Source organism: Hypanus sabinus, chromosome X1, assembly GCF_030144855.1.
Source record: "Hypanus sabinus isolate sHypSab1 chromosome X1, sHypSab1.hap1, whole genome shotgun sequence".
Classification (NCBI taxonomy): Eukaryota; Metazoa; Chordata; class Chondrichthyes; order Myliobatiformes; family Dasyatidae; genus Hypanus; species Hypanus sabinus.
The window spans coordinates 35943019-35967625 of NC_082738.1; the positions used below are offsets into that span (position 1 = coordinate 35943019).

At 43.3% G+C, this 24607-nt stretch overlaps 1 protein-coding gene across 2 annotated transcripts in view; it reads left to right on the plus strand.

Moving 5' to 3' along the window:
• Positions 1–24607, plus strand: part of LOC132384818 (arf-GAP with GTPase, ANK repeat and PH domain-containing protein 1-like) — a 210046-nt gene that overhangs the window by 133568 nt on the left and 51871 nt on the right. For both annotated transcript variants that reach the window (XM_059956372.1, XM_059956371.1), the window contains exons 9-13: positions 1523–1609; positions 5723–5827; positions 6613–6760; positions 9900–10037; positions 16835–16975. In XM_059956372.1, coding sequence (XP_059812355.1) covers positions 1523–1609; positions 5723–5827; positions 6613–6760; positions 9900–10037; positions 16835–16975 — 619 coding nt within the window. The remainder of the gene's footprint in view (positions 1–1522; positions 1610–5722; positions 5828–6612; positions 6761–9899; positions 10038–16834; positions 16976–24607) is intronic.

Consider the following 24607-nt stretch of genomic DNA (forward strand, 5'->3'; position numbering starts at 1 on the left):
CCCTCCCCCCTTACCCCTATAGGGCTAAGGGTCAAAAATGGGCAGATGAAACTAGCTAGCTAGGCAACACAATTGGCACGAGCAAGCTGGACCAAAGGGCCTATTTCTGTGCAGTATCACTCTGTGACACTATTGTTAGCAAACTTGGAATTATGACATTTGGTGCCCTGAGCTAATTTGTTGCTAGATGATGAAGGGCAAGAGTGAAACTGATCCCTGTAGTATCCCACAGTACTCTTTGCTCAGTCCAATAACCAATCCCCATCCATGTTGCCTTCAATTCCACCCTCGCCAGCTCGCTGTTACTATGACAGAAAGCATCAACAACGTCCAGTCTTTACAGCACCTTTAGTATATTGAAATGTCTGTCATTGCTTCATTAATCAGTGTTAGGGGGAGAAAGGACCACTGGGACAGAAATAAATGGAGATTTGAGAATTATTTTTCAAAAGAGAAGGAACAGCAGCTTTGGGAGGATGTCTCAGAAGGCAGGATCAGGTTGAGTGAAATCTCCACCACCAAAGCAGGGCAAAGATTTGTTGATGTAGATCCTCCTGAAGGGGGTATGTTGAGTGAAGAGATGGGCTGAGGCTGTAGGAAGGCAGCATTGGTCAACCCTAATGTGGTGATAGAGGAATGAGACCTGCTGCAGAACAGGAAGCATGCGGTGGTGTTATCAATATTCGGGGAGGACAGGAAGGATGTCTGGGAAGCAGCTGTGGTCATGCAGTGTTATAACTGTGATACACTTTTGTATGTAGTTGGCTGACGGGGTGGGGGTAGCATAGTGGCAACAGTTGTGGTTAAACTGTGGCAGTGACAATTGAAATTCAGTTAATCAAGTAATTAAATAGTTAGATTCAGTTAATCAAATAAACTGTTCCCTAGTAAGGTAAGACGGACTCATGATCTCCCAGTCTATTTCATCATGGTCCTTGCATGTTACTGTTTACTTGAACTGCACTTGCACTGTCGTAGTTACACTTTATTCTGCACTCTTTTATACTACTTCAATGTACTGCTGTAATGAAATGATCTGTACGAGTGGCATGCTAAACATGTTTTTCACTGTACTTCGGCACATGTGATAATAATAAACCAATTTTACCAATTTTCATCTGGAATTTGGGGACAAAATAAAATCTAGCATCAGTAATGGTGACCGTGAAACCATTGGATTGTCAGAAAAACTCTTGTATCACTGATGTTCTTCAGGGAAGGAAATCTGCCAGCCTTACCATGTCTGGCCTGTGCATGACTTCTGTCTCAAGAGTATGATGGACTCTTAACTGACCTCTGAAACAGTCAGCAGCACAAAACTATTATCCTCATTTCAAGGTTTGGAACAGCTTAAGGTTACGTACTGTGTGGCCCTCTTTCAGTGCTATTCTAATGATTGAGACCAGATTAACCCACTCAGGGCTGTTTTGTTCAGTTACAGTGGGACTCCAAGGAAACAGCTTTTGTTAAGAGCTGGCCCTGTAGCATTGCCTATAATACTGTGTTTTTGCTCCCTCCACAGGCTCGGCGGGGAAGCGATACGGAAAGGAGGAGTCTGGACAGTAAGGCGGATAACATTGGAAGTGGCCGTGCCATCCCAATTAAGCAGGTGGGTTTCAGCACTGATCCATACCAAATGAGTCTACTTATAGCTGCACCACAACTTAGCTACAGTCACTTTCACACAAAAGCGACTGCTGGGGCTGACTTGGGACAACTGAAGCATCTGGTAGTCATGGACCTCTACATTAAACTGGCCATGACCTCCTTCAGGCTGAGTCTTACCTACAGAAAGACCAGAAGGCAGGCAGCAGGAGTTGGAAGTTGAATGTCAAGCTGCTGATCACAGAGATTATCGAGGAGCTAAAGAAGGACTTAGCCAGGTTGGAGAATGATGAAGTCCCTCATTGATTCCCAAAGCACTAGTAGGAAGCAATTAAGGAAATCATCAAGAGATCCTTCATGTGAAAAGGTATTCAGAAACCAAGACAGGGTCAGTAAGAATTGTGTCAACTTCTGACATGCTTGCAGAATCTTCTCCTGTTGCAGTCAAGGGTGTGGATGTTAGGAAGGAACTCCAAGAGGTGGAGAGCTGGCAGGCCTTGGTCTTTGTCTTAGATCCCTCCAAGATCATCTTCTGATTGAGAATCCATTCCATGAAGTGGGATGTGATGTACTCACATTACCTCTTCCAAAAGGTTAAGGGGGAGCTCTTTGATCCACAGCTTTAAGGAAGAGGCCCAGTAGCACCTTGCAAATGGCCATACTGAGGAGCTGCAAATCCTTCTATGCCAGACTCCTTAGTTACTCCCACTGATTTCCATCGATTTGGCAAACAGGGGATTGACATCGAAATTCATGTCCTTATTTACAAATCCTTCCATGGCTTCACTCCACCTAGCCTACTTAGCCTTTTCCAGCCAAGTATCCCAAATCTTGTCTTCCCCTGTTCCAGTTCTGGATTCTAATTCTCCAGATGTTCCCACACTCTGAGACTCTCAATTTGCATTGCTATCTCTGTACCACCTTCCAGAAAATGTCAAACCACCTGCCCAATCTCCTGTTTAAGAAGTAACCATATAACCATATAACAATTACAGCACGGAAACAGGCCATCTTGGCCCTTCTAGTCCATGCCGAACACTTACTCTCACCTAGTCCCACCGACCCGCACTCAGCCCATAACCCTCCATTCCTTTCCTGTCCACATACCTATCCAATTTTACTTTAAGTGACAATATCGAACCTGCCTCTACCACTTCTACTGGAAGCTCATTCCATACAGCTACCACTCTCCGAGTAAAGAAATTCCCCCTCGTGTTACCCCTACATTTTTGCCCCCAACTCTCAACTCATGTCCTCTTGTTTGAATCTCCCCTACTCTCAATGGAAAAAGCCTATCAACATCAACTCTATCTATCCCCCTCATAATTTTAAATACCTCTATCAAATCCCCCCTCAACCTTCTACTAGGTAATGATTTAATCACCCAAAACACTGCTGCCTTGTTCTAACATGCAGTGAGACCTTTCATCCATCTCTCCTGTCCTCACCAAACAACCCAAACTCCTGGTTAAACAACATTTCAATCTTAAGACTCTTGTTTTCAATCCAGTCCCCGTCTCTGCATCCTCTCCCATTCCTACAAATCACCCCACCCCCAATCTCTGCACTTCCAATTCCAGCATCTTCTTCAACCATGATTTTCAGCACTCTGCCATTGATGACTGTGCCTTCAGCTGTCTGTGTCTCAAGCTTTGGAATCCCTTCCCAAAACCTTTCTGCCTCTCTCCCCACCTCTGTGATGCTCCTAGGACACTTCCCATTGACCAAACTCTGGTCACCTGTTCTAATATCTCCATTCACGGCCTGATCTGAAATTGTGTTTGATGCTGCTGCTACAAGTTTCTCAGGACCCTCTGCTGTGTAGCTGTCAATTCCAGTTCTGTCATAATTCACCTTTAGGCCCATAGAGTACTACACCACAGAAACAGGTCCCTTGTCCTGTCCAGTCCATATCAAACTATTATTCTGCTTAGTCCCATCTGCCTGCACCTGAACCTAGCCCTCCGTACCCCTCCCATCCATGTACTTATCCAACTTTCTCTTAAGTGTTGAAATCAAACCCTTATTCAACACTTCCTCTGGCAGCTCATTCCACATTTGCACCACTCTCTGAGTGAAGGTTCACCTTTAAATATTTCACCTTTCACCTTCAACCTTTGACCTCTAGATCTAGTCTCACCTTACCCCTGTGAGAAAACCCTGCTTGCATTTATCCTACTACATCCCTCATAATTTTGGATACCTCTACAAAATCTCCCCTTATTCCCCTACATGCCAGGGAATAGTCCTAATCTATTCAACCTTTCCCTAAAGCTCAGGTCCTCAATTCTTGGCAACGTCCTTGTAAATTTTCTGTGTACTCTTTTCTGTAAGTAGGTAAACAGAACTGCACACAGTACTCAAATTCAACTTTACCTTTGTGAAAGGTTGTTCCTTTACATTATAAACACCAATTGTGTTTTTTTAAAACCTATCTGAAAATGACTTCAGGCATATTACTATCTCTACCTGCTGATTCTTAATTATTTTGGTCAGTTTCCCATTTTGTGTTCCCATATCAGATGGGTGTCATTTAAATGTTCCTTAGGCCATGGGAAAGGAGTAAGGGTGGGGTGTGTGGAGAAGGGACGAGGGGAGGTCAAGTCAGTCAGGTGACCTCTTGCATCTGGGTTCAGTTGGCTCTTTCTTTGTGGCAAATATTCACTTGTCTCTCTCTTGAGTGCACAGATTGTTCTTATTAGTGCTTGTTGATGTGGGAATGTCTTTGGTACCATAGTATTACGGTATATGGAGTTTAATTCCAAAACAGTCCAATTGGCTCAACTAGTCTGTCTCAGTGTTTTGCCCCCCCCCCCACCCCATGCAAGAAAATAGTACTGATCATCTTTACCCAATCAGCTCCTATATGTCTTTAGACTTGTTTCCATCATGCACCTGTCCAGTCTTTCTGCTGCAACTGTGAACTGTGAAAATTAATTCCATGGCTTCTCAAATATCTCCAGACTTCTGTTTTAAGTTTCTTGCATTTACTGCTGTATCCATGGGCCTTTGTAGTGGATCCCATGACTACTACTGGTCCATCTTTGTAACATTTGAAAAAACACTGTCATTGCACCACACTGGGTTCCTTTTGTCCTTGCCTACCAGCCCACGAGCCTCTGTATTCAGCACATCATTCTCCATAACTTCTGCCATTTACAACCGGATCCTACCACTAAACACATCTTCTCTCCTCACCCCCACTCTCGCTCTCTGTTTGTCCACTCATCCCTCCCCACTGATCTCCCTCCTCCACTTATCCTTGTGAACTGCCCCTAGACCACCTCCCTCACTACCATTCAGGCCCTTAAACAGTCCTTCCACGTGAGGTGACACTTCACCAGCAGGTCTGCCAGGGTCATCTACTGTAACTTGGTGCAGCCTCCTCTACATTGGTGAGACTCAACGTAGATTGGGGTATCGTATAGTCGAGCACCTTCACTCTATATGCCACAAAAGGCAGGGTCTCCCAGTGGCTATCCATTTCAATTCAACTTCCTATTCCCAAGTTGACATGTTGGTGGTCACACTCAGATTAGTGGAGCAACACCTCATATTCCATCTGGGTAGCCTCCTGCCTAATGGCAACAACATTTGAGTTCTCCAGCTTCCAGTAATCTCTCCCCACTCCCTCTTTCTCTCTGTTTCCAGTCCTCATGCTGGCTCCCCTCTTACCCTTCTCTTCACTTCCTCTGGTTCACTCCTCCTTCTCTTTCTTCCATGGTCTACTGTCCTCTCCTATCAGATTCCTTCTTCTTCAGCCCTTTACTTCTTCCACCTATCACCTCCCAGCTTCTCACATTCCCCCTCCCCCACCCACCCACTTTCCCCCTCGCCTGGTCTCGCCTATCACTTCTAGATTGTACTCCTTCCTGTCCCTGCACCACCTTATTCTAGCTTCTGTCCCCTTCCTTTCCAGTCCTGATGAGGGGTAGTGATAATTCCTCTACATAGATGGTGCTTGACCTGCCAAGTTCCTGTGTTAGTGTGACCTGTGCTGTTACAACAAGAAAGATCCCAATTTCAAGGTCACTCAAGCTAACAGCAGTGGGGTAAGCAGGTTGTTCTCACCTGGCAGCCACTGAATCCTGGTCTTCATTGGTGTGTTTTCTCACAGGGGGTGCTGTTGAAGAGAAGTGGAAACACACTAAATAAGGAGTGGAAGAAGAAGTATGTGACGCTTTGCAACAATGGTATTTTGTCCTACCATCCTAGTTTGCATGTAAGTACACATTAAGTTTGTGAATGAAATAGAAATGATTTTAATTAATATTGCTTCTGACCTCCTCCTGACATGAAGGTGGTGCTGTTCTTGATGAACAGACATATATTAGACTGCTAGTAAAGTGCCGTTGAATGCAACTTGGTGTTCTCTAAAAGGATTCCGGGAGAACAATGGGGCAGTTCAAGACTCCCAGATGTTGTTCTGTTTAGTAGAAGACAGGGTGCTTGTATTTTCTTGCAGGTTTTCCAAATTAGAAATGATTGGCTGAAATTCTGCCCTCCCTGCATTTCCCCCAAGGGCCTCCCTCGATCTCTCCCCAAAACTGAGGTCTCCCTTGGTCTCTCCCCAAGAATTCAGGGTCTCCCTCAGTGTCTCTCCTCGACTGAAGGTCTTCCTTGAACTCTTCCCTGGACTTAGGGTCTCCCTCATTCTCTCCCAGATGAGGGTCTCCCTCAGTCTCTCCCTAGGGTTGAGGTTCTCCATCTGTGGGCTTTCAAGGTTCTCCTTCTATGTCTTTGAGAAATTCACTCTGTATCGCCTGTATCCCCCAGGGTCTCCCTGCAGCTCCCCACACCTCCTTACAGGCTTGTAGTGTCCCTGGATTTGGTCACAGCAGACAGGAGTGGTGGGAGATTCTGCAACTATCATGAGAACATGTCTAGAACAGGTGAGGGGACACTGCTAGTTTGCCACCTAGAGACAGTTGAATGTGCTCTTAGAGTCTGAGAATGAGATACCACTAAACCTGGTGAACATTGCTGAATGCTCATCTCTTGCTGCAGGATTATATGCAGAACATCCATGGAAAAGAGATTGATCTACTCAGGACCACAGTTAAGGTTCCTGGCAAGCGTCCACCGCGTGCTGTTTCAGCCAGTGGTGCCTCCACCAGCCTGAATGGACTAGTGGGCAGTGGGCAAGAAAGTGTTGGTAAGTACAAGGTGGCATGTCCTACACAACAGCCAGTGGCAGCCCCAGAGAAATCTTCAAATCTCCACTGTAAGTACTTTCCCTTTCATTGGTGGTGTTTTGGCAGTGAATTGCACTGAGATTTGAAACATTCAAGAGGAGGGGTCTGCATATATATTGATCATCATTTGGATGTCCCTCAGGCTGTTTCTGTGCTATAATTGTTATATGGTTATATATGATTACTTTGGTGAATTTTCCTTTGACCTTGATGTAACTTTGTCAATTGCCACAGACAGCTGCGGAGGCCAAATCATTGGGTATGTTTAAAGCAGAGGTTAATAGGTTCTTGATTAGTAAGAGTATCAAAGGTTATGGGGAAAATAAATCAGCCATGATTGAATGGTGGAGCAGATTCAATGGGCCGAATGGCCTGATTCTGCTCCTATATCTTTTGTTAAAATACCATTACAATCAAGTTAAATTCAGCCCTTGGTTTCCCTCTTAACTTAATCTGTATGTATGCACCTCCCAGGTATTTATTACCCTAAGGCCAAAGGAATTGAGGTTAAATACCTCAAAAATAAAGTGCCACAGATTCTGGAAATCTGAAGAAAAATAGAAACTGTTGTGAATACTCAACAGCTCAAGCAGCATCTGTGGCAAGAGGAGCAAAGTTAATGTATCAACCTTTTCATCACACCTCTTTATTTCTAGCCCACACTGTCTGAAATGTATTTATTTTACTGCAGATCATCATTTCATCTTTGGCCACAGTATAGTAAGTGGCCTCTTAGTGAGGAGTTACATTTGATGCAAATGCTCCAGAGATATAAAGGTTGAAATTTCTGCAGGTGTTCACTTTTGTTGTGGTAGGCTGGGTGTTATGATCTGTATAACATCATAAGACATAGGATCAGAATTAGACCATTCAACCCATTGTGTCTGATCTGCCATTCCATCATGGCTGATTTATTATCCCTCTCAACCCAATTCTCCTGCCTTCTCCCTGTAACCTTTGATGGCCTGACTAATCAAGAACTTATCAACTTACGCTTTAAATATACTCAATGACTTGGCTCCACAGCCGCTTGTGGGAATGAATTCCACAGATTCGCCACCGTCTGTAAGGAGACGTAGAGGAGGCTTGACCCAAAAGCAGAGCAGCAGAGATGATTTAGCAGTGAGCGAAAATTTTAATAATAAACCACAAAATAATAAGCTATAAGGGGCCACAAAACGAGAGAACAGGTACTGAACACCACAGGCATCAAGGTAATGGAAGGCTAGGAGCAACTGGTTGAGGCTGGTTAGTTCAATGAGTGAACAAGGATTGGGGCTGAGAGCTGGGTTAAAATAGGCTACTGGTAGTGAGTTCAAAATGAGTGGTAGATAATTCCTCTTACTTGGGCGGAGACTGGGAGGTGCCTGCCTGTGCATTTCTTTAACCCCTGGCTAAAGAAAGTCCTCCTCATCTCTGTTCTAAGTGGCAACCCTCTATTCTGAGGCTGTGCCCTCTGGTCGTAGATTCACCCACAATAGGAAACATCCTTTCCACATCCATTCTATCTAGGCCGTTCAATATTCAATGGGTTTCAATGTGATCTCCCATCATTCTTCTAAACTCCAGTGAATATAGGCCCAGAGCCATCAAGCACTCCTCATACTGTACGTTAATCCTTTCATTCTCAGAATCATTCTTGTGAACCTGCTCTGGATCCTTTCCAATGCCAGCACGTCTTTTCTTCGATAAGGGGCCAAAAACTGCTCACAATACTCCAAGTCTGGTCTGACCAATGTCTTATAAAGCCTCAGAATTATATCCTTGCTCATATATTTCAGTTCTCTTGAAATGAATGCTAATATTGCATTTGCCTTCATTACCACTGACTCAACCTGAAAGTTAATCTTTATGGAATCCTACACAAAGACTCCCAAGTCCCTTTGCACCTCTGATTTTTGAACTTTCTCTTCATTTAGAAAATATTTAAACCTTTATTCTTTCCACTAAATACATGACAATGCACTTTCCTACACTGTATTCCATCTGCCACTTATTTATCCATTCTTCTAATCTGTCTTAAGTCCTTCTTGAGACTCCCTGCTTCCTCAACACTACCCGTCCCTCAACTTACCTTCATATCATCTGCAAATTTGCCCACAAAGCCCTAATTTCATTACCCAAATCATTGATATATAATGTGAAAAGAAGCAGTCTCATTACCGACCCCTGTGGAACAATCACTCTTTGCCTCCTGAAAGTGAGCCAATCTTCTATGCATACTAGTCTCTCTCCCCTGTAGTACCGTGGGCTCTTGTTTAGCAGCATCATTTTTGGCGCCTTGTCAAAGGCCTTCTGAAAATCCAAGTAAGCAACATCCACTGACTTTCCTTTGCCTATCCTGCCTGTTATTTCCTCAAATAATTCTAACAGATTTGTCAGGCAAGATTTCCCTTTAAGGAAACCATGTTGACTTTGGCCTACTTTATCATGCACCTCCAGGTACCCCTAAACCTCATCTTTCATAATAGACTCCAATATCTTCCCAACCACTGAAGACAGGTTAATTGGCCCATAATTTCCTTTCTTCTGCTTCCCTCCCTTCTTAAAGAATAGTATGACATTTGCAATTTTCCAGTCCTCCAGAACCATTACAGAATCTAGTGACTCTTGAATGATCATTACTAATGTCTCCACAATCTCTTCAGCTACCTCTTTCAAAACTCTGGGGTGTACACCAACTGGTAGAGGTGACTTATCAACCTTCAGACCTTAGTAATAGCAACTACCCTCACTTTTGCCCCCTGACACTCAGTGTGTCAAACTGTGAGCATTGTTAGGCTTTGAGGTTGGAGGTTCCTCCTAAATGGAGGGCTGTGGGAAGTTTATGAGGTAACATGGGAAGGTGAGAAGAGGGAAAGAAATGATAGTAGACAGGATGGAGGCTCTTGATTTCAACATTGAGGTTGGAGGAACAAAGACTTATAAAGAGCAAGCCCATTCATGCGTTGATTGATGAGGAATGTTCTGCTCTCATCCAAAGGACAATTCCAAGTTAAGAATGTGTTTCTTGATCCTTATAGTGTGCTCAGTACTATTTGAATTACATTTAGAACATGGAAGACTGAGTAACTCCGCATGTTGCCTCCTGTCCTATAGATTCTCTGCTTTCCAGCAGTTTAGACCCTGTTGCTGAGAAGGTAATCAGCAGTGACACCAAGGCCAAAGGGACTCTCCCCAGCCTCCGCCCCATTCCCAGCAGTGACCAGTGGAATGAAAACATCTTGCGTACCCCTGGTAAGGAAAAACCTTCAGATCTGAATTGTGGTGTACTGCTTAACTTTCTAGTTAGCAGCAAAGCACATCTGGCAAACATACTGAAGATGCAATGTGCAGCTAAGTCAATTTATTCATCAACTAAGAAAGACTTTACAGTTTTTGCTTTCCTAGCTTGAGTAACATACATCTGGGGGAAAATGGTCAATTCTTCAATATCAATTTCAATACATTTAAGCTCCAACAAAATGACATTCCAGGTGACAAAGAACAGTGTGGCATAGGAACTGCCTCTTCAGCCAAGATCTTGAGCCAAGCTAACTAAACTAATCCCTTCTACTTAGTGAGGGAGAATGAGGGGAGATTTGATAGTGGTATACAAATTATGAGTGTATAGATAGGGTAAATGCAAGCAGGCATTTTCAATGAGACTAGAACTAGAGGTCAGAGATTAAAGGTGAAAGGAAAACTGAGGGGGAACAATTTCAGTCAGAGAGCCAAAATGGTGAATGTGGGTTCGACTGCAACATTTAAAAGAAATTTGGATAAGTGCGTGGACGGGAGGGTTATGAGAGGCTGTGGTCCAGTTGAGACTAGCTAATAGTTTGGCACAGACTAGATGGGCCAAAGAGCCTATTTCTGTGCTGTAATGCTGTATGACCTACACAATGTCCATCTCCCTCCATTCTCTGCACATCATGTGCCTATCTATGAAGCTCTTAAACACCTTTATCATATCTGCCTCCAACATCATCCCTGGCAATGCACTCCAGGGATCCATCAATGTGTGTGAAAAAAAATCTTGCCTCACACATGTCCTTTGAACTTACTCCTTATCACTCTAAATGCATGCCCTCTAGTATTAGACATTCTGATCCTTTGGGGGGGAAAAGGCCATCTGCTCTATCTGCACCTGTCATAATCAGATCTCCACTCAACCTTCACAACTAAGAGAAAGCAACCCAAGTTTATCCAACCTCTCCTTATAGCACATAACTGATTATTTATTTTATACTTCCTTATCCATAGCATTCCCAACCTTAATCACCCCCTGAACTGAGTGTCTTGCTGAGGCATTTAACAGTCAGCCACTCTACTATGGGTGGAGTTCCATTGGACAGCAGATTTCAGACTCAGAAGGATATTAGCTAACCTGTTGCCTTTTTAAAACAATAATGCAGTAGTTTCACTGTCAATATTCCTGATTCTAACCTTCCATCCTGGATTTATTCACTTAACTGAATAACAATGGAATTTGAAGCCAGACCATCTTCTGATGATCTTTTGATCCAAGCTTCTGGATTACCATCTCAGTATTAACCCGTCTTGTAGCTGCTTGGAGATGCTGACATGTAAAATATACATCCTGGGTCACATAAGCAGGATTAGCTTCATTGTTTTACCTTTTCCAGAACAAGAATCAGGACCAGGTTTATTGTCATTGATATATGTTGTGAAATTTATTGCTTGGCGTCAGCAGTACAGTGCAATACATAGAAAAACTTAATATGACTTAGAAAAAGAAATGTAAAAAATAAATAAGTTGTGTGAAAATAGAGCAAAATAGTGAGTTCATGAGTTCATGGACTGTTCAGAAATCTGATGTTGGAGGGGAAGAAGCTATCCCTAAATTGTTGAGTGTACGTCTTCAGGCTCCTGTACCTCCTCCCTGATGTTAGTAATGAGAAGTGGGCATATCCTTGGTGATGAGGGTCCAGCAGTAGAAACCTTTAGTTTCAGTGTTTCAAACCAGTTCCCTTTGCCAAGAGAGAATTTGCACTGATTTCTGCATATGTCTGAGTGTCCAAGACCATCAATGGTATTGCTAACCAATATTTTCCTCCGACCTTCCCTAAGCCAGACAGACTTTGATTGCATATTCTGCGACTGAACTTGTCACCTTTCTGTAGTTTGCAGTTCAGAGATGGAGACTCTCTTTCTGAGCCACCAAAGTGGACCAGACTGTTCCTATTTGGGGGTGAGAATGAGTCAATCACAATCCAGAGAAGATAACCCAATTTTACCCAACCTCTCCTTATGACATGTGAGGTTGTTCAGCGATGTAGATTTCACAGTACAGCTCAGTAGGTGACTCTCTCCTTGCAGAAAGTTTTGGGTTTAAGCCTTACTCCAGAGCTTTGAGCCCATTACCGGGCAGTACAGAGAGAGTGCCCTGCCCTTGGAAGAATCAACACTCTGATGAGACATTAAACCAAAGCCCCATGTGGATTGCTGTTGCTTATTTGTCTGTGGACCAACCAGTCAGAACATTGTCCATATAATAATAAAGGCTTCGGCCTGAGTGCCTCTGCTGCCTGGGATTGTCACCCCTCTTATACCCATGTCTTTCCTGATGGATTTGGCAGAAGGCTGTGTGCAACACAATTAAAACAGAAGAGAAGAGCAGCCTTTGCTAACTCCAGATGTGAAGGGAATCTTCCCATTTCTCACCCATTAACTTGGACTGCATTACCATATTTCATTAAACTTCATTAGGAGTTTGAGGAGATTTGGTATGTAGTCAACGACTCTAGCTAATTTCTAAAGACATATGGTGGATAACATTCTCACTCGTTGCATCACTGCCTAGTATGGAGTCACCAATGTACAGGATCGTAAGAGGCTGCAGAGAGTTGTTGGCTCCGCCAGCTCCATTACAGACACAGTCCTCCCCACCATCTTTTAACAGCGGTGCTTCAAGAAGGAGGCATCTGTCATTAAGGATCCTCTCCATCTGGGAAATGCCCTCTTCTCTTTACTACCATCAAGGACGGGGTACAGAGACTGAAGACCCACACTTAACATTTTAGGAATAGTTTGTTCTCCTCTGCCGTCGGATTTCTGAATGGTCCATGGATACGACCTCACTATTCCTCTTTTGCACAATTTATTTACTTTTATTGTAACCTAGAGTAATTCTGATTCTGATTCTGATGTCCAAGTAGGGCACTTGTATCCAATTACAGATTCCCTCCCAAAACCTCACTTTGGAGAGCATGTCTATCAAGTACATATATTATATCCTGTCCAAGCTCTTCTTCTGGCCTAAGATAATCAGGCAAGTTCCCACCCACTGTCCTGTACAGAGGCAACAGTATCCCATGAGAAGCACAATGCTGTCAGCTGTCTTATTCCTGCATGTGGCACAAGTCTGCTCTGGGTGAATCACCTTGGAGAGAATCTTGTAATTCATGTTTAGTAGTGACACTACTTCTTTCCCCTTCCCTTTCTGCATCTTCCACTGCACTAATGGTTTCTCAGCAGCAGTTGCTGTTAGACTCAGTGTGTGTGCAATCTGTTCCCATCCTCCAATCCCAAGGCAAACAGTATTTATATAACAATATGAAAGCATATCAAGGTCGTGAGCATTAATTTGACCTTTCCACATAACATTAACTCACGACATGCAACAAACTTGCCTTCACAATGTGCGCTGTGGTAATCTGAAATTGATTTTGCAGTTCTGTTCCAGCCCAGTGGGAGCAGCTGTTGGACTACAGAGGCAAATTGGTTAACTGTGACCTCTTCTGGAGAATATCAGGAAGTGCAGGGCCAAGTCATCATGATTCACAATCCCCACAGCTAGAGCAGAGTGTGTACCACAAGATACTGCGGCTTAAGTCATAATGGTCACACGTAAAGGACACCACCTCTTACAGTGCAGTTCATCTATAGAACTGGATCAGTCCAAATCATATGCTTATGGGACTCCACCACAAACTGAACATCGTACATAAAAACACAAAATGCTGGCAGAACTCAGCAGGCCAGACAGCATCTATGGGAGGAGGTAGTGATGATGTGATCCTCTGAAGGTCCAAATTGGGAGGCTTGGAAATGAATACTGAAGCCCGTTGGAGTTAGTTGGTGATCCTCCGAAGGTCCAAATCGAACATCGTACAAGCTGGTTCAAAACATATAAAATGCTGGAGGAACTCAGCAGGTCAGGCAGCGTCTATGGAGGCAAATAAACGGTTAACTTTTTGGGCCAAAACCCTATATTAAGATTTGGCCCAAAACATTTGACTGCATATTCCCCTCCATAGACGCAGCCTGACCTGCTGAGTTCCACCAGCACTTTGTGCGTGTTGCTCAAGATTTTCAGCGTCTGCAGAATCCCTTGTGTTTAAAATTGTGATTTAAAGTACTATTTTTAAAGCAGATGATAAAACAATCTGGGATACAAACACAATAGGCAGGAACAGGAGGAAGGGCACAAGGCCCTAAGATCCTGCTCTGCCATTTATGAACTGATCCAGTAGCCCATTTAACCTACATTTAAAGTCAAAGTCAAACTTACTGTCATCTGCACAAATCCATGTGTACATAGGTACAATGAAAATCCCTTGCCACAGCATCACAGTCACATGGCATCGTATAAACAGCATTCACAAGAAAAACATAAATTATATACAATTTTACACTTTGTCCCTCGATTATTTTAAGAGTATAAAGTCCATCTTGTGCTCAGCTGTTGAATAAACTACTGCAGTTCTTGTAGAAAAGATTTACCAGGATGTTGTGTGGACTTAGGGGTCTGAGTTACAAGGAGAAGTTGCATAGACTAGAATTTTATACCCTGGAACAAACAAGATTGATGAGTGACCTTATAGAGGTATATTAGATCATGAGGGCCATAGATAGGATGAACTACATAGTCTTTTTCCCAGGAAGGGGAGGCTAAGAACAGGAGGACAGAGGTTTATGATCAGAGGTGAGCAACTTAAAAGTGACATCAGGGAGGTAGCTTCTTCATGCAAAGATTTGGAATGAGCTGCAAGAAATAGAGGTGGGCACACCAGCAGTGTTTAAAAGCCATCTAGTCAAGTGCACGGATAGGAGAGGTTTAGGAGGCTATGGGCCAAACGTGGACAGATGAGAGCAGCTCACTGGATAACACTGCCAGGACTAGCCTTAGTGTCAACATCTGATTCAGAATAGATGACTGTTGGAACATCCCACCCAGAACTCCAAATTTATCATCACTCAAAGTGTGTTGATGTATGTTTTAATAATCGGATACAGTTCAGAGATTGATGACAGCGCTTCTCGTAGCTTTATAAATGTGGAGTAATAGCTTTCACTTTGAATTTCTCAGATCTGAACTTGACAGAATCTAAATGGTACGTGTTAAATTGCTACTAGTTTAATCCAACAGGTTTATGCAGCCCAGCACATGGCCATAACAAGGCCCAAGGGAGAAATTGCTTTCCACGCTGACATTTACAAGCCTGCACTTCACCATTACAAGTGAATTATTACCAGTGAAATGTGCATGTTGTAAATGTAGTACAGAATGATTGAAGGACTCTAATCTATACATCTTATTGCCAAAAAATTAGGAGGAAAACTACTTACTATGGAGGGAAAAATAGTTCTTATCTTGCTTAAATAAAGTGCTATGTAGATGGAGTCATACAGCATAGAAGCAGGTCCTTGACCCAGTTAATCTGCTCATCTACCTACAGGAAAATTAACAATAAGCTGGAAAGAGGGCAGAGAAAATTTCTAAGGATGTTGTCAGTACCTGAGGATCTGAGTTATAGGGAAAGGTTAAATAGTTAGGACTTCATTCCCTGGAGTGCAGGAGAATGAGAGGAGATCATATGGAAGTATACAAAATTATCAGGGCTATAGATAAGGTAAATATACGCAGGCTTTTTCCCCCTTGGGTTGGGTGAGACTAGAATTAGTAATAGGTTTAGAGTGAAAGGTGAAATATCTCAGAGGAATATGAATTGGAACTTATTCACTTCGAGGGTGGTGTGAGTGTGGAAGGAGCTGTTAGTGGAAGAGATAGGTGCAAGTTCAATTGTGACATTTAGGACAAGTTTGGACAGCTTCATGGATGGGGGGGTATGGAGGGCTATGGTCTGGGAGCAGGTACATGGGACTAGAAGAAGACCAGGCTAGCATGGACAAGATGGGCAGAAGGGCCTGTTTCTCTGCTTATAGTGTTGTATGACAATGACTCTACTCCGTGCCAACAAAGAGTTCCATGTAAGCTAGTCTCATTTGCCTATGTTTGGCCGTCCATATCCCTCAAAACCTTTCCTATCCAAATTTATCAGTGTTGATGTATCCACCATTTCCTTTGGCAGCTTGTTCCATGTACAGACCACTCTGTGAGTGAAGAAGTTGACCATCAGCTTCCTATTAAATATCTTCCCTTTCATCTTAAACCTAAGCCATCTCGTTCTTGATTTCCCAACCCTGTAAGAAAGACTATGGACATTCACCCTACCTATACCCCTCATGATTTCATACACCTTTATAAGGTCACTCCTTATTCTCCTACGCTCAAGTCCAAACCTGTTCAACCTCTCTCCATAACTCAAGTCGCCCAAGTTCCAGCAACATCTGCTGGATAAGCATAACGGGTGAGGCTGGTTCATTGTGGATTTGCTTTCTTGCATGTGCTGAACTGGATTAGCTTGGACAAGATAGTTGTGGAGGCAGCTCAGTTATTTTTATAATCCCAGCTGAGGCTAGGATTTCTTGATCAATATCAGTGGGAACAAGTTACAGAGCAAAGTCTTGCTTTTCCCACAAAGCGTTCCACAACCCCAGGTTATCCCAGAGCACTTTACTGCCAATGATGTACCCTTGAGCAGTTGTACACATCAAGATTCTAAATGGAGCACAAGTGACCAGACCACCCATTTCAGTGGTGTTGGCTGAAGGATAACTATTGGCCTCAGAGAAGAGGACAAAATGGGCTCCGGTAGCCCAGATGGTGCACTGGAAAAGTGAATTTCAGCATTACAGCAGTGAGGATGATTCACTTTCTACTTTTCTTCCCCCTCCCCTATTTGAAGAAGGAACTGGCACAGGGGAAGCTGCATGCAGTCCCACAGGCAGCAAGCTGGACTTGCCTCCCTCGCCCCAGATAAACCGGAAGAAGCACCGGAGGAAGAAGAGCATGAGCAAGGCTGACGGCACGGTGGGCCTAGCAGAAGGTGAGCTCAGCAGCATGCGGCAGGTCACCTGTTTCTGCCTAGCTGCTCCTTTCGTGGAGAAGTATTTTAGCCATTTCTGTGGGTGTCATTAAGGTGGTGGGAGGAGTGTGGCTGCTGTTCACTATAAACCCTAAAGCCAATGCAACCTGCTTACTGACTGTCTTCTGTCTCAGTGAAATGCTAATGCTGAAGAACTCTATGGGGTGGGGGGTTTGGAGGGAAAGTTGTCACGGTGTCATACAGTTTGACACCAAGGTGCCAGAGGGCCAATTAGGACAATGAAATTCCAGCCTCAAGCAGCTTTGAGACTCATTGAAAGCACAGTAGAAGACCACTTGCCTCTTGCTGCCCCCAGTCCAACCTTGTCTGTGATCCTGTGCTGGCTTATTGCAAGAGCATTCTGTTGAACTGTATTCCCATCAAATATTTCCCTTTTGTCGGTTCCTGTTGACTTGGCATCCCATTCAGGAAGCACATTTCAGATCATAAACCACTGTCTGAAAAGGAATCCCGGTGATGACCATTTAATTAGGTTGCTTTTGTGCCAACTTATTTCTACATAAGCATCCTTTGGGCTATACTGTAAACTATCCCAATATTTCCCATAGTTGTGGATTAATATGTACTCTGTTCAATTGAGACCTTTTCAAATGGCCCCAGAGCTTGCATTGACCAGCAAAGTTGGTCTATAATAATTCCTTCCAATGTTTAGCCTCATGAGGGTATAAAACTTCATGCTTCTACGGTGACCCAGAGGGTGTGAAGGAAATGCAAGCTTAAATTCATTCTCACACAGTTCATTGAGCTCATGTTTCATGACTGACACATTACCCTGTCATACTAATTCAACTTTCAGTCTCCCAATTTGAATTCAAAACACTGGAACATGCTCTCTTAATTGACCCATGCAGGGTCTTGTTTAAGTCTTAAAGTGACAAGCATCTCCAGTTTGGTTGAATACATGCACTTTCATTGAACATTTAAGCCAAGTATCCTGAGCTCTGTTCACTCAACAACAATCTTCTATCTTCCTCTTCCCATCCTGTCTCCTGTAAAAATGCTGTTCCTTATTCTCAGTTCTTTCATCTCTGCCGCATCTTTTCCCAGGATGTGGCTTTCCTTTCCAGGGCATCAGAAATGTCCTCCTCTTCAAAGAACAGGGTTTCCCTCCCTCCACCATTGATGCTGCCCTCACCCTTATTTCCCAGACATTCACACTCACCCAATCTCCCTGCCGCCTCAACAGGGATAGAGTTCCTCTTGTCCTCACCTACCACCCCATGAATCTCTGCATCCAACACATCATTCTCCAGAACATCCACTATCCTCAATGTAATCCTAACATCAAACAGATCTTTACCTCCCTCTCACACTCTCTACTTTCCACAGTGATTGCTCCCACCACGATTTCCTTGTCCATTTACCCTCCCCATTAATCTCCCTCTGGGCACATATCCCTGCAGGTGACAGAAATGCTACACCTGCTCATTCACCTCTATTCAGGGTCCCAAACAGTGCTTCCAATTGAGGCAACACTTCACCCACAAATCTCTTGGGGTCATTCTATCTGGTGCCTCCGATGTGGCCTCCTCTGCATTGGTGAGGCCCGATATAAAACGGGGAACCACTTCATCGAGCACCTCCATTCCATATGCCAAAAGTGGAATTTCCCAGTGGCCAGCTACTTTAATTCCTATTCCCATTCTGACATGACAATCTATGGCTTCCTCTTCTGCCATGATGAGGCAGCCCTCAGGGTGGAGCAGCAACACTTAGCATTCTGTCTAGGTAGTCTCCAACTTGATGGCATGAACATCAATTTCTCCTTCCGGTAATTTTCCTTCTTTTCCCCTTCCCCATTCCCCCCTTCCTTCTGCTTCTATTCCCCACTTTGACCGCTTACCTCTTCTCCTCAGCTACCTATCACTTCTCCCTGGCGCCTCTCCTTCTTCCCTTTCTCCCATGGTCTACTCTCCTCTCCTATCAGATTCCTCCTTCTCCAGCCCTTTACAAATCCCACCCACCTGGTTTCATGTATCACCTTCTAGCCTGTCCTCCTCCCCTCTCCCAACCTTTTTATTCGGGCATCTTCCCCCTTCCTTTCCAGTCCTAAAGAAGGGTCTTGACCCAAAACATCAACTGTTTATTCATTTCCATAGATGCTGCCTGACCTGCTGAGTTCCTCCAGCATTTCATGTGTGTTACTCTGGATTTCCAGCATCTGCAGAATCTCTTGTGTTAAAAATTAATGGGTAATTGGTTTATTATTAGACTTATTTACTTCCCTTAAAGTAATCAGACAGAATAATAAAAACACCTGTCCTTATTAAGCAGCACCTTATTCAAGTTACTTGATTAGTGTCAGGGGTTTTAGTATTATTGTATGAATCTGAAATTTCCAAGAGATTTTAGCTTGGTTGAATTCAGCAGGATGTAAGCATTTACAAACAATTGGACTTAATGCAATGAGCACAAGGCAGAATTATTACACTGAATGTCCAAATTCATGTGAGATCTAATATGTCAACATTCAGGTTCAGATAAGCTTAAGACAGACAAAAGTCTAAAATTACATTTCACTGATATGACTTCCAGGATGTGTGTTTAACATTAATTAGTTTCTAATTCTGATTTAAGCAATCTGTCTTCTCACAGTGATTAGATTTTGTGATTTATTTTTAGAGTTACAGCTTGGAATAGGCCATGCAACACACACAAAAAGAAGCTTATCTGAAGAAGTTTAAACCTTCCCTTTTGTGTGTGTTGCTTGGATTTCCAGCACCTGCAATTTTTCTCTTGTTTGTGATTGGAATAGGCCCTTTTGGCTTTTCAAGCTGCATCTCCAACAACCCCTGATTTAATCTTCGCCTAATCACAAGACAATTTACAATGACCAATTAACCTACTGACCAGTATATCGCTGGACTGTGGGAGGAAACCAGAGCATCTGGAGGAAATTCACGCATTCCGCAGGGAGGACGTACAAGTTCCTTACTGAGGACACCGGTTTGAACCCCGAATTCCGAAACCCTGAAATGTAATTGTATCTCACTAACACTATGCTACGGTGGCACCCATTATTAGAATAAATACATAGGCAGCAGAATTCATCATTGTGTGTTAAGTTGTCCATTACCATGAATAAGGTCATATTGAAGATCTGTTAGTAAGCAAATTGATCCTTGACATCCACTGGGATATATCAGTAATACAACTGGTGAGGTAATACAGTTATAAAGGGGCACATTCAAGTGTGCATTTTGGTGGCAGAACTGTGCACATTTACAAAGTATAGAAATATTATAGAACAATTTCAGAATGTATATTGTATACGTTTCTCTGACATTAAATGTACCTTTGAAGCCTTTGAAACTTTTGAAGTATTATAGAGTCATAGAAAAGTAGAGTATAGAAACAGGCCCTTCAGCCCATCTAGTCCATGCTGAAACCATTTAGACTGCCTACTCCTATCAATCTGCATGGGGATCATAGCCCTCCATAACCCAACTTCGCTTGCACTCTTTGTACTGGCAGGTCATTCCACACTCTCATGACCCTCTGAGTGAAGAAGTTTCCACTCATGTTCCCCTAAAACTTCTAACCTTGCACCCTTAACCCATGACCTCTGATTGTAGTCCCACCCAACTTAAGTGGAAAGCCTGTTTGCATTTGCCCTATCTATACCCCCCATAATGTTGTTTACCTCTATCAAATCTCCTCTCAATCTTCTACATTCTAAGGAATAAAGTCCTAACCTATTCAATCTTTCCTTATAATCTTTCCTGGCAACATCCTTGTAAATTTTCTCTTTCAACCTTGTTTACATCTTTCCTGTAGGAAGGTGACCAAATCTGCACACAATGCTCCAAATTTGACCTCACCAACATCTTACACGACTTCAACATACCATCCCATCTCCTATACTCAATACTTTGATTTATGAAGGCCATTGTGCCAAAAGCTTTCTTTCCGACCCTATCTGCCTGTGACACCACTTTTAATAAATTATGGACCTGTATTCCCAGATCCCTTTGTTCTAGCACACTCCTCCGTGCCCAGCTATCCACTGTTGGAGACCTCCTCTGGTTGGTCCTACCGAAGTGCAACACCTCTCATTTGTATGCATTAAATTCCATCTGCCATTTTTTCAGCCCATTCTTCCAGCTGATGCAGATCCCTCTGCAAACTGTCATAGCCTTCCTCGCTGTCCACTACACCCCCGATCTTGGTGTCATTCACAAATTTGCTGATCCAGTTAACCACATTATCATCTAGATCATTGATATAGATGACAAACAACACAGGACTCAGCACCGATCCCTGCAGCACTCCACAAGTCACGGGCCTCCAGTCAGAGAGGCAACCCTCCACTACCACTCTCTGGCTTCTCCCACAAAGCCAATGACTAACCCAATTTACTACCTCATCTTGAATGCCGAGCGACTGAGCCTCCTTGACCAGCCTCCCACATGGAACCTTGTCAAATGCCTTGCTAAAGTCCATGTAGACAACATCCACGTTCACAGTAACTTCCTTGAAAAACCCAATAAGATTGGTTAGACATGGCCTACCACGATGCTAAAACCATGCTAACTATCCTTAATCAGTCCATGTCTATCCAAATACTTGTATATCCAGTCCCTTAGAAGACCTTCCCGAACCTGATGTCCGGCTCACCGGCCCTTCTGTTTATGTAACGATTAGATTTAGATAGCAAGTCATCTGAGTTATTATGAATAGTGCCACACACAATCTGACATTTGTTTTTTACAGCTAGCTCCTATCATAAAGCTGTACAGTTAGGAAGGACAAAGAAGAAGGGGTGCCTTCCAAAGAGACAAGTGAGCAGAGGTGAGGTCAGTGGGAACAGTTATGGAGTAGGACGTCATACTGTAAAACAAACCACCACACCATTGGAATTGCATTGCAATGTACAACAAACCTCCTGGGCTTGACAGAGCCGATGTGGGGTTGATTTTTCCTGTGGCTGGGGTGTCTAGAACCAGGGGTCACATTCTCAGACTAAAAAGTTCTCCATTGAAGTCAGAGATGGTAAGAAATTTCTTCATGTAGAGGGTGGTGAATCCATGGACAGTTGGTGAATATAGTTAAGCAGAGCTTGATAGAATATTGGATGTTAAAGGAATCAAGGGATGAGATTAGTGCAGGAAAGTGATGCTGAGGTAAATGATCAGCCACAATCTTGTTGAATTGAAGAGCAGGCCCATCAAGCCAAATGGTGAATTCCTGCTTCTATATCTTGGGGGCAGCACAGCAGCGTAACTCTATTACAGTACCAGTGATTGGGGTTCAATTCCCATCGCTGTCTGTAAGGAGTTAGTATGTTCTCACCGTAGCTGCGTGTGTTTCCTCTGGGTGTTCCAGTTTCCTCCCATATTCAAAAGCCGTATGGGTTAGTAGGTTAGTTGGCCACATGGGTGTAATTGGGTGGCGTGGGTTCTTATGGTTGATGCTGAAACACAATACATATTTTTCCCTTGTGTACACTTCTGTAGTCACAAGATCAATAGATCTGAGTTGCCTGTAGTGACCCCACCATCCCAATGAAGCATCCACCTGGGCTGACCTGGAGTGCAAATCCAGTCTTTTATCAGATTGCTATTCGTGGCATTTGATTGAATCTGTTTGGCTGCTTGATTCCTCTGAGCATCACAGCTGACTCATTCCTTTCCTCACCCACTATCCACATACCCATGCGCTTTGTCATGGCGGTTGTTAGCTACATTGTAAGTGAGTTAACCTGATAGTTGCGGTACTAGGTTAGAAACTGACAGGTTACAAGTCCGTTTCCACTATCATTATCTAAGTACGTATATGAGATCGATTTTGTTGCAGGTATTTACAGGAAAATAAAGAAATGCAATGGAATTTATGAAAAAGTATATATAAACAAAGACTGGCAAACAACCAATGTGCAAAAAAAAGATGAACTTTGCAAGTAAAACAAACTGAGAATGAGTTGTAAAGATTCCTTGATAGTGAGTCTGTAGGTTGTGGAATCAGTTCAGAGTTGTGGTGAGTGAAGTTATCCATGCCATTTCAGGAGCCTGATGGTTGTAGGGTAATAGTAGTAGTAGTGTGATCACTCGAATCGAGTATGATGTTCTCCTTAGGGGTAGTCTCGGGTGACTGCAGAGGCTGATCTGGGATCCACATAACCTGGTGCAGTGTGGACACGAGTGAGTGGTGGCTGTGGTTAGTGATTCGGTCTTTTGGTTGCTCACCCGCTCCTTTCACAGCTGCCGCTTGTTCTTGATTTATTATTAAAGTATGTATATGCCACCGTATACAGACCTGAGATACATTTTCTTGTTTGCATACTCAATAAACTCAGTAATCATAATATAATCGATAAAAGACCGTATCTGCAGGGCAGACAACCAGTGTGCAAATACAAAAAGAAAGAAAAGGTAAGAAAGAAAGAAATAGATGAATAAATGAATGAATGAATGAATAGATAGGTAAATAAATAAACAAACCAATCAATAAATAAATAAATAAGAAAACAATCAAGCAAGCAATATTGAGGGCATCAGATGAAGAGTCCTTGAAAGTGAATCCGTAGATAGGGCAAGTGAAGTTGAGTAAAGTTGTCCTCGCTGGTTCAAAAGCCTGATGGTTGAGGGATAAGAACTTTTCCTAAACGTGGTGTGAGTCCAAAGGCCTCAGTACCTTTTTCCTGATGGCAGCAGCGAGAAGAGAGCACGGCCTAGATGGTAGAAACCATGATGATGGATGCTGCTTTCCTGTGACAACGCTGATTTTGACATTATCTTTGAAGCATTTCCTTTCCCCACCAGGGTATTGCTGATCTTTCAACTTAATCTTACATATGCATCTCTAGCACTACTCAGGCAGTGGTTGGTCTCTGTTTTGATGTCTTTTTTGAGGAGAGAATGCTGTCAAGGTAGAGAAAGTGATCTACATTTTCAGGGGTGATATTGTCATCTTTTATGGAGAGCAAGTTAGGCGGTGGCAAACATAGGACCTGTGTCTTTTTTATATTCAAAACTAGACCCAGGACTCTATATGCCTCGGCAAAGTCATTCAGCAAGCATTAGAGGTTGGCTCCAGAGTGTTCTGCGATGGCGTTGTCATCCACATACTGAAGCTCCATGATAGTGGTGGTGCTGACCTTGCTTTTGGCCTTGAACTGGTTAAGGTTGAAAAGCCTGTTTTCCATTCTATATTTGACTGAGATTCCCTGAGGCTGGACTTGGCCAATGAGGTGAAGGATGACAGCGATAAAGATGGCAAATCAGGTGGGTGCAATGATGCAGCCTAGTGTGACTCCTGTCTTGGACAGTGAAGGGTTCTGATGCAGTGCCACTATTACACTATTGCTGAGTACTGTGGCTGACATGCTATCATGCAGTAGTCGTAAGTATTTGTCAGGGCAGCTATGTCTGGACAATATGTCAGAGAGCCTGGTGGTCTACTATATCAAATCCTTTTGTCAAATCTATGAAATTCAAGTACAAGGGTTGTCTTTGTTCACAGCATTTTTCCTGTAATTGGCGCGCTGTGAAGATCATATCGGTGGTACCTCTAGGTGGACAGATTCAGGGAGTCCTTCTTCATATAGTGGAAGGAATCTGTTGACAAGGTTGA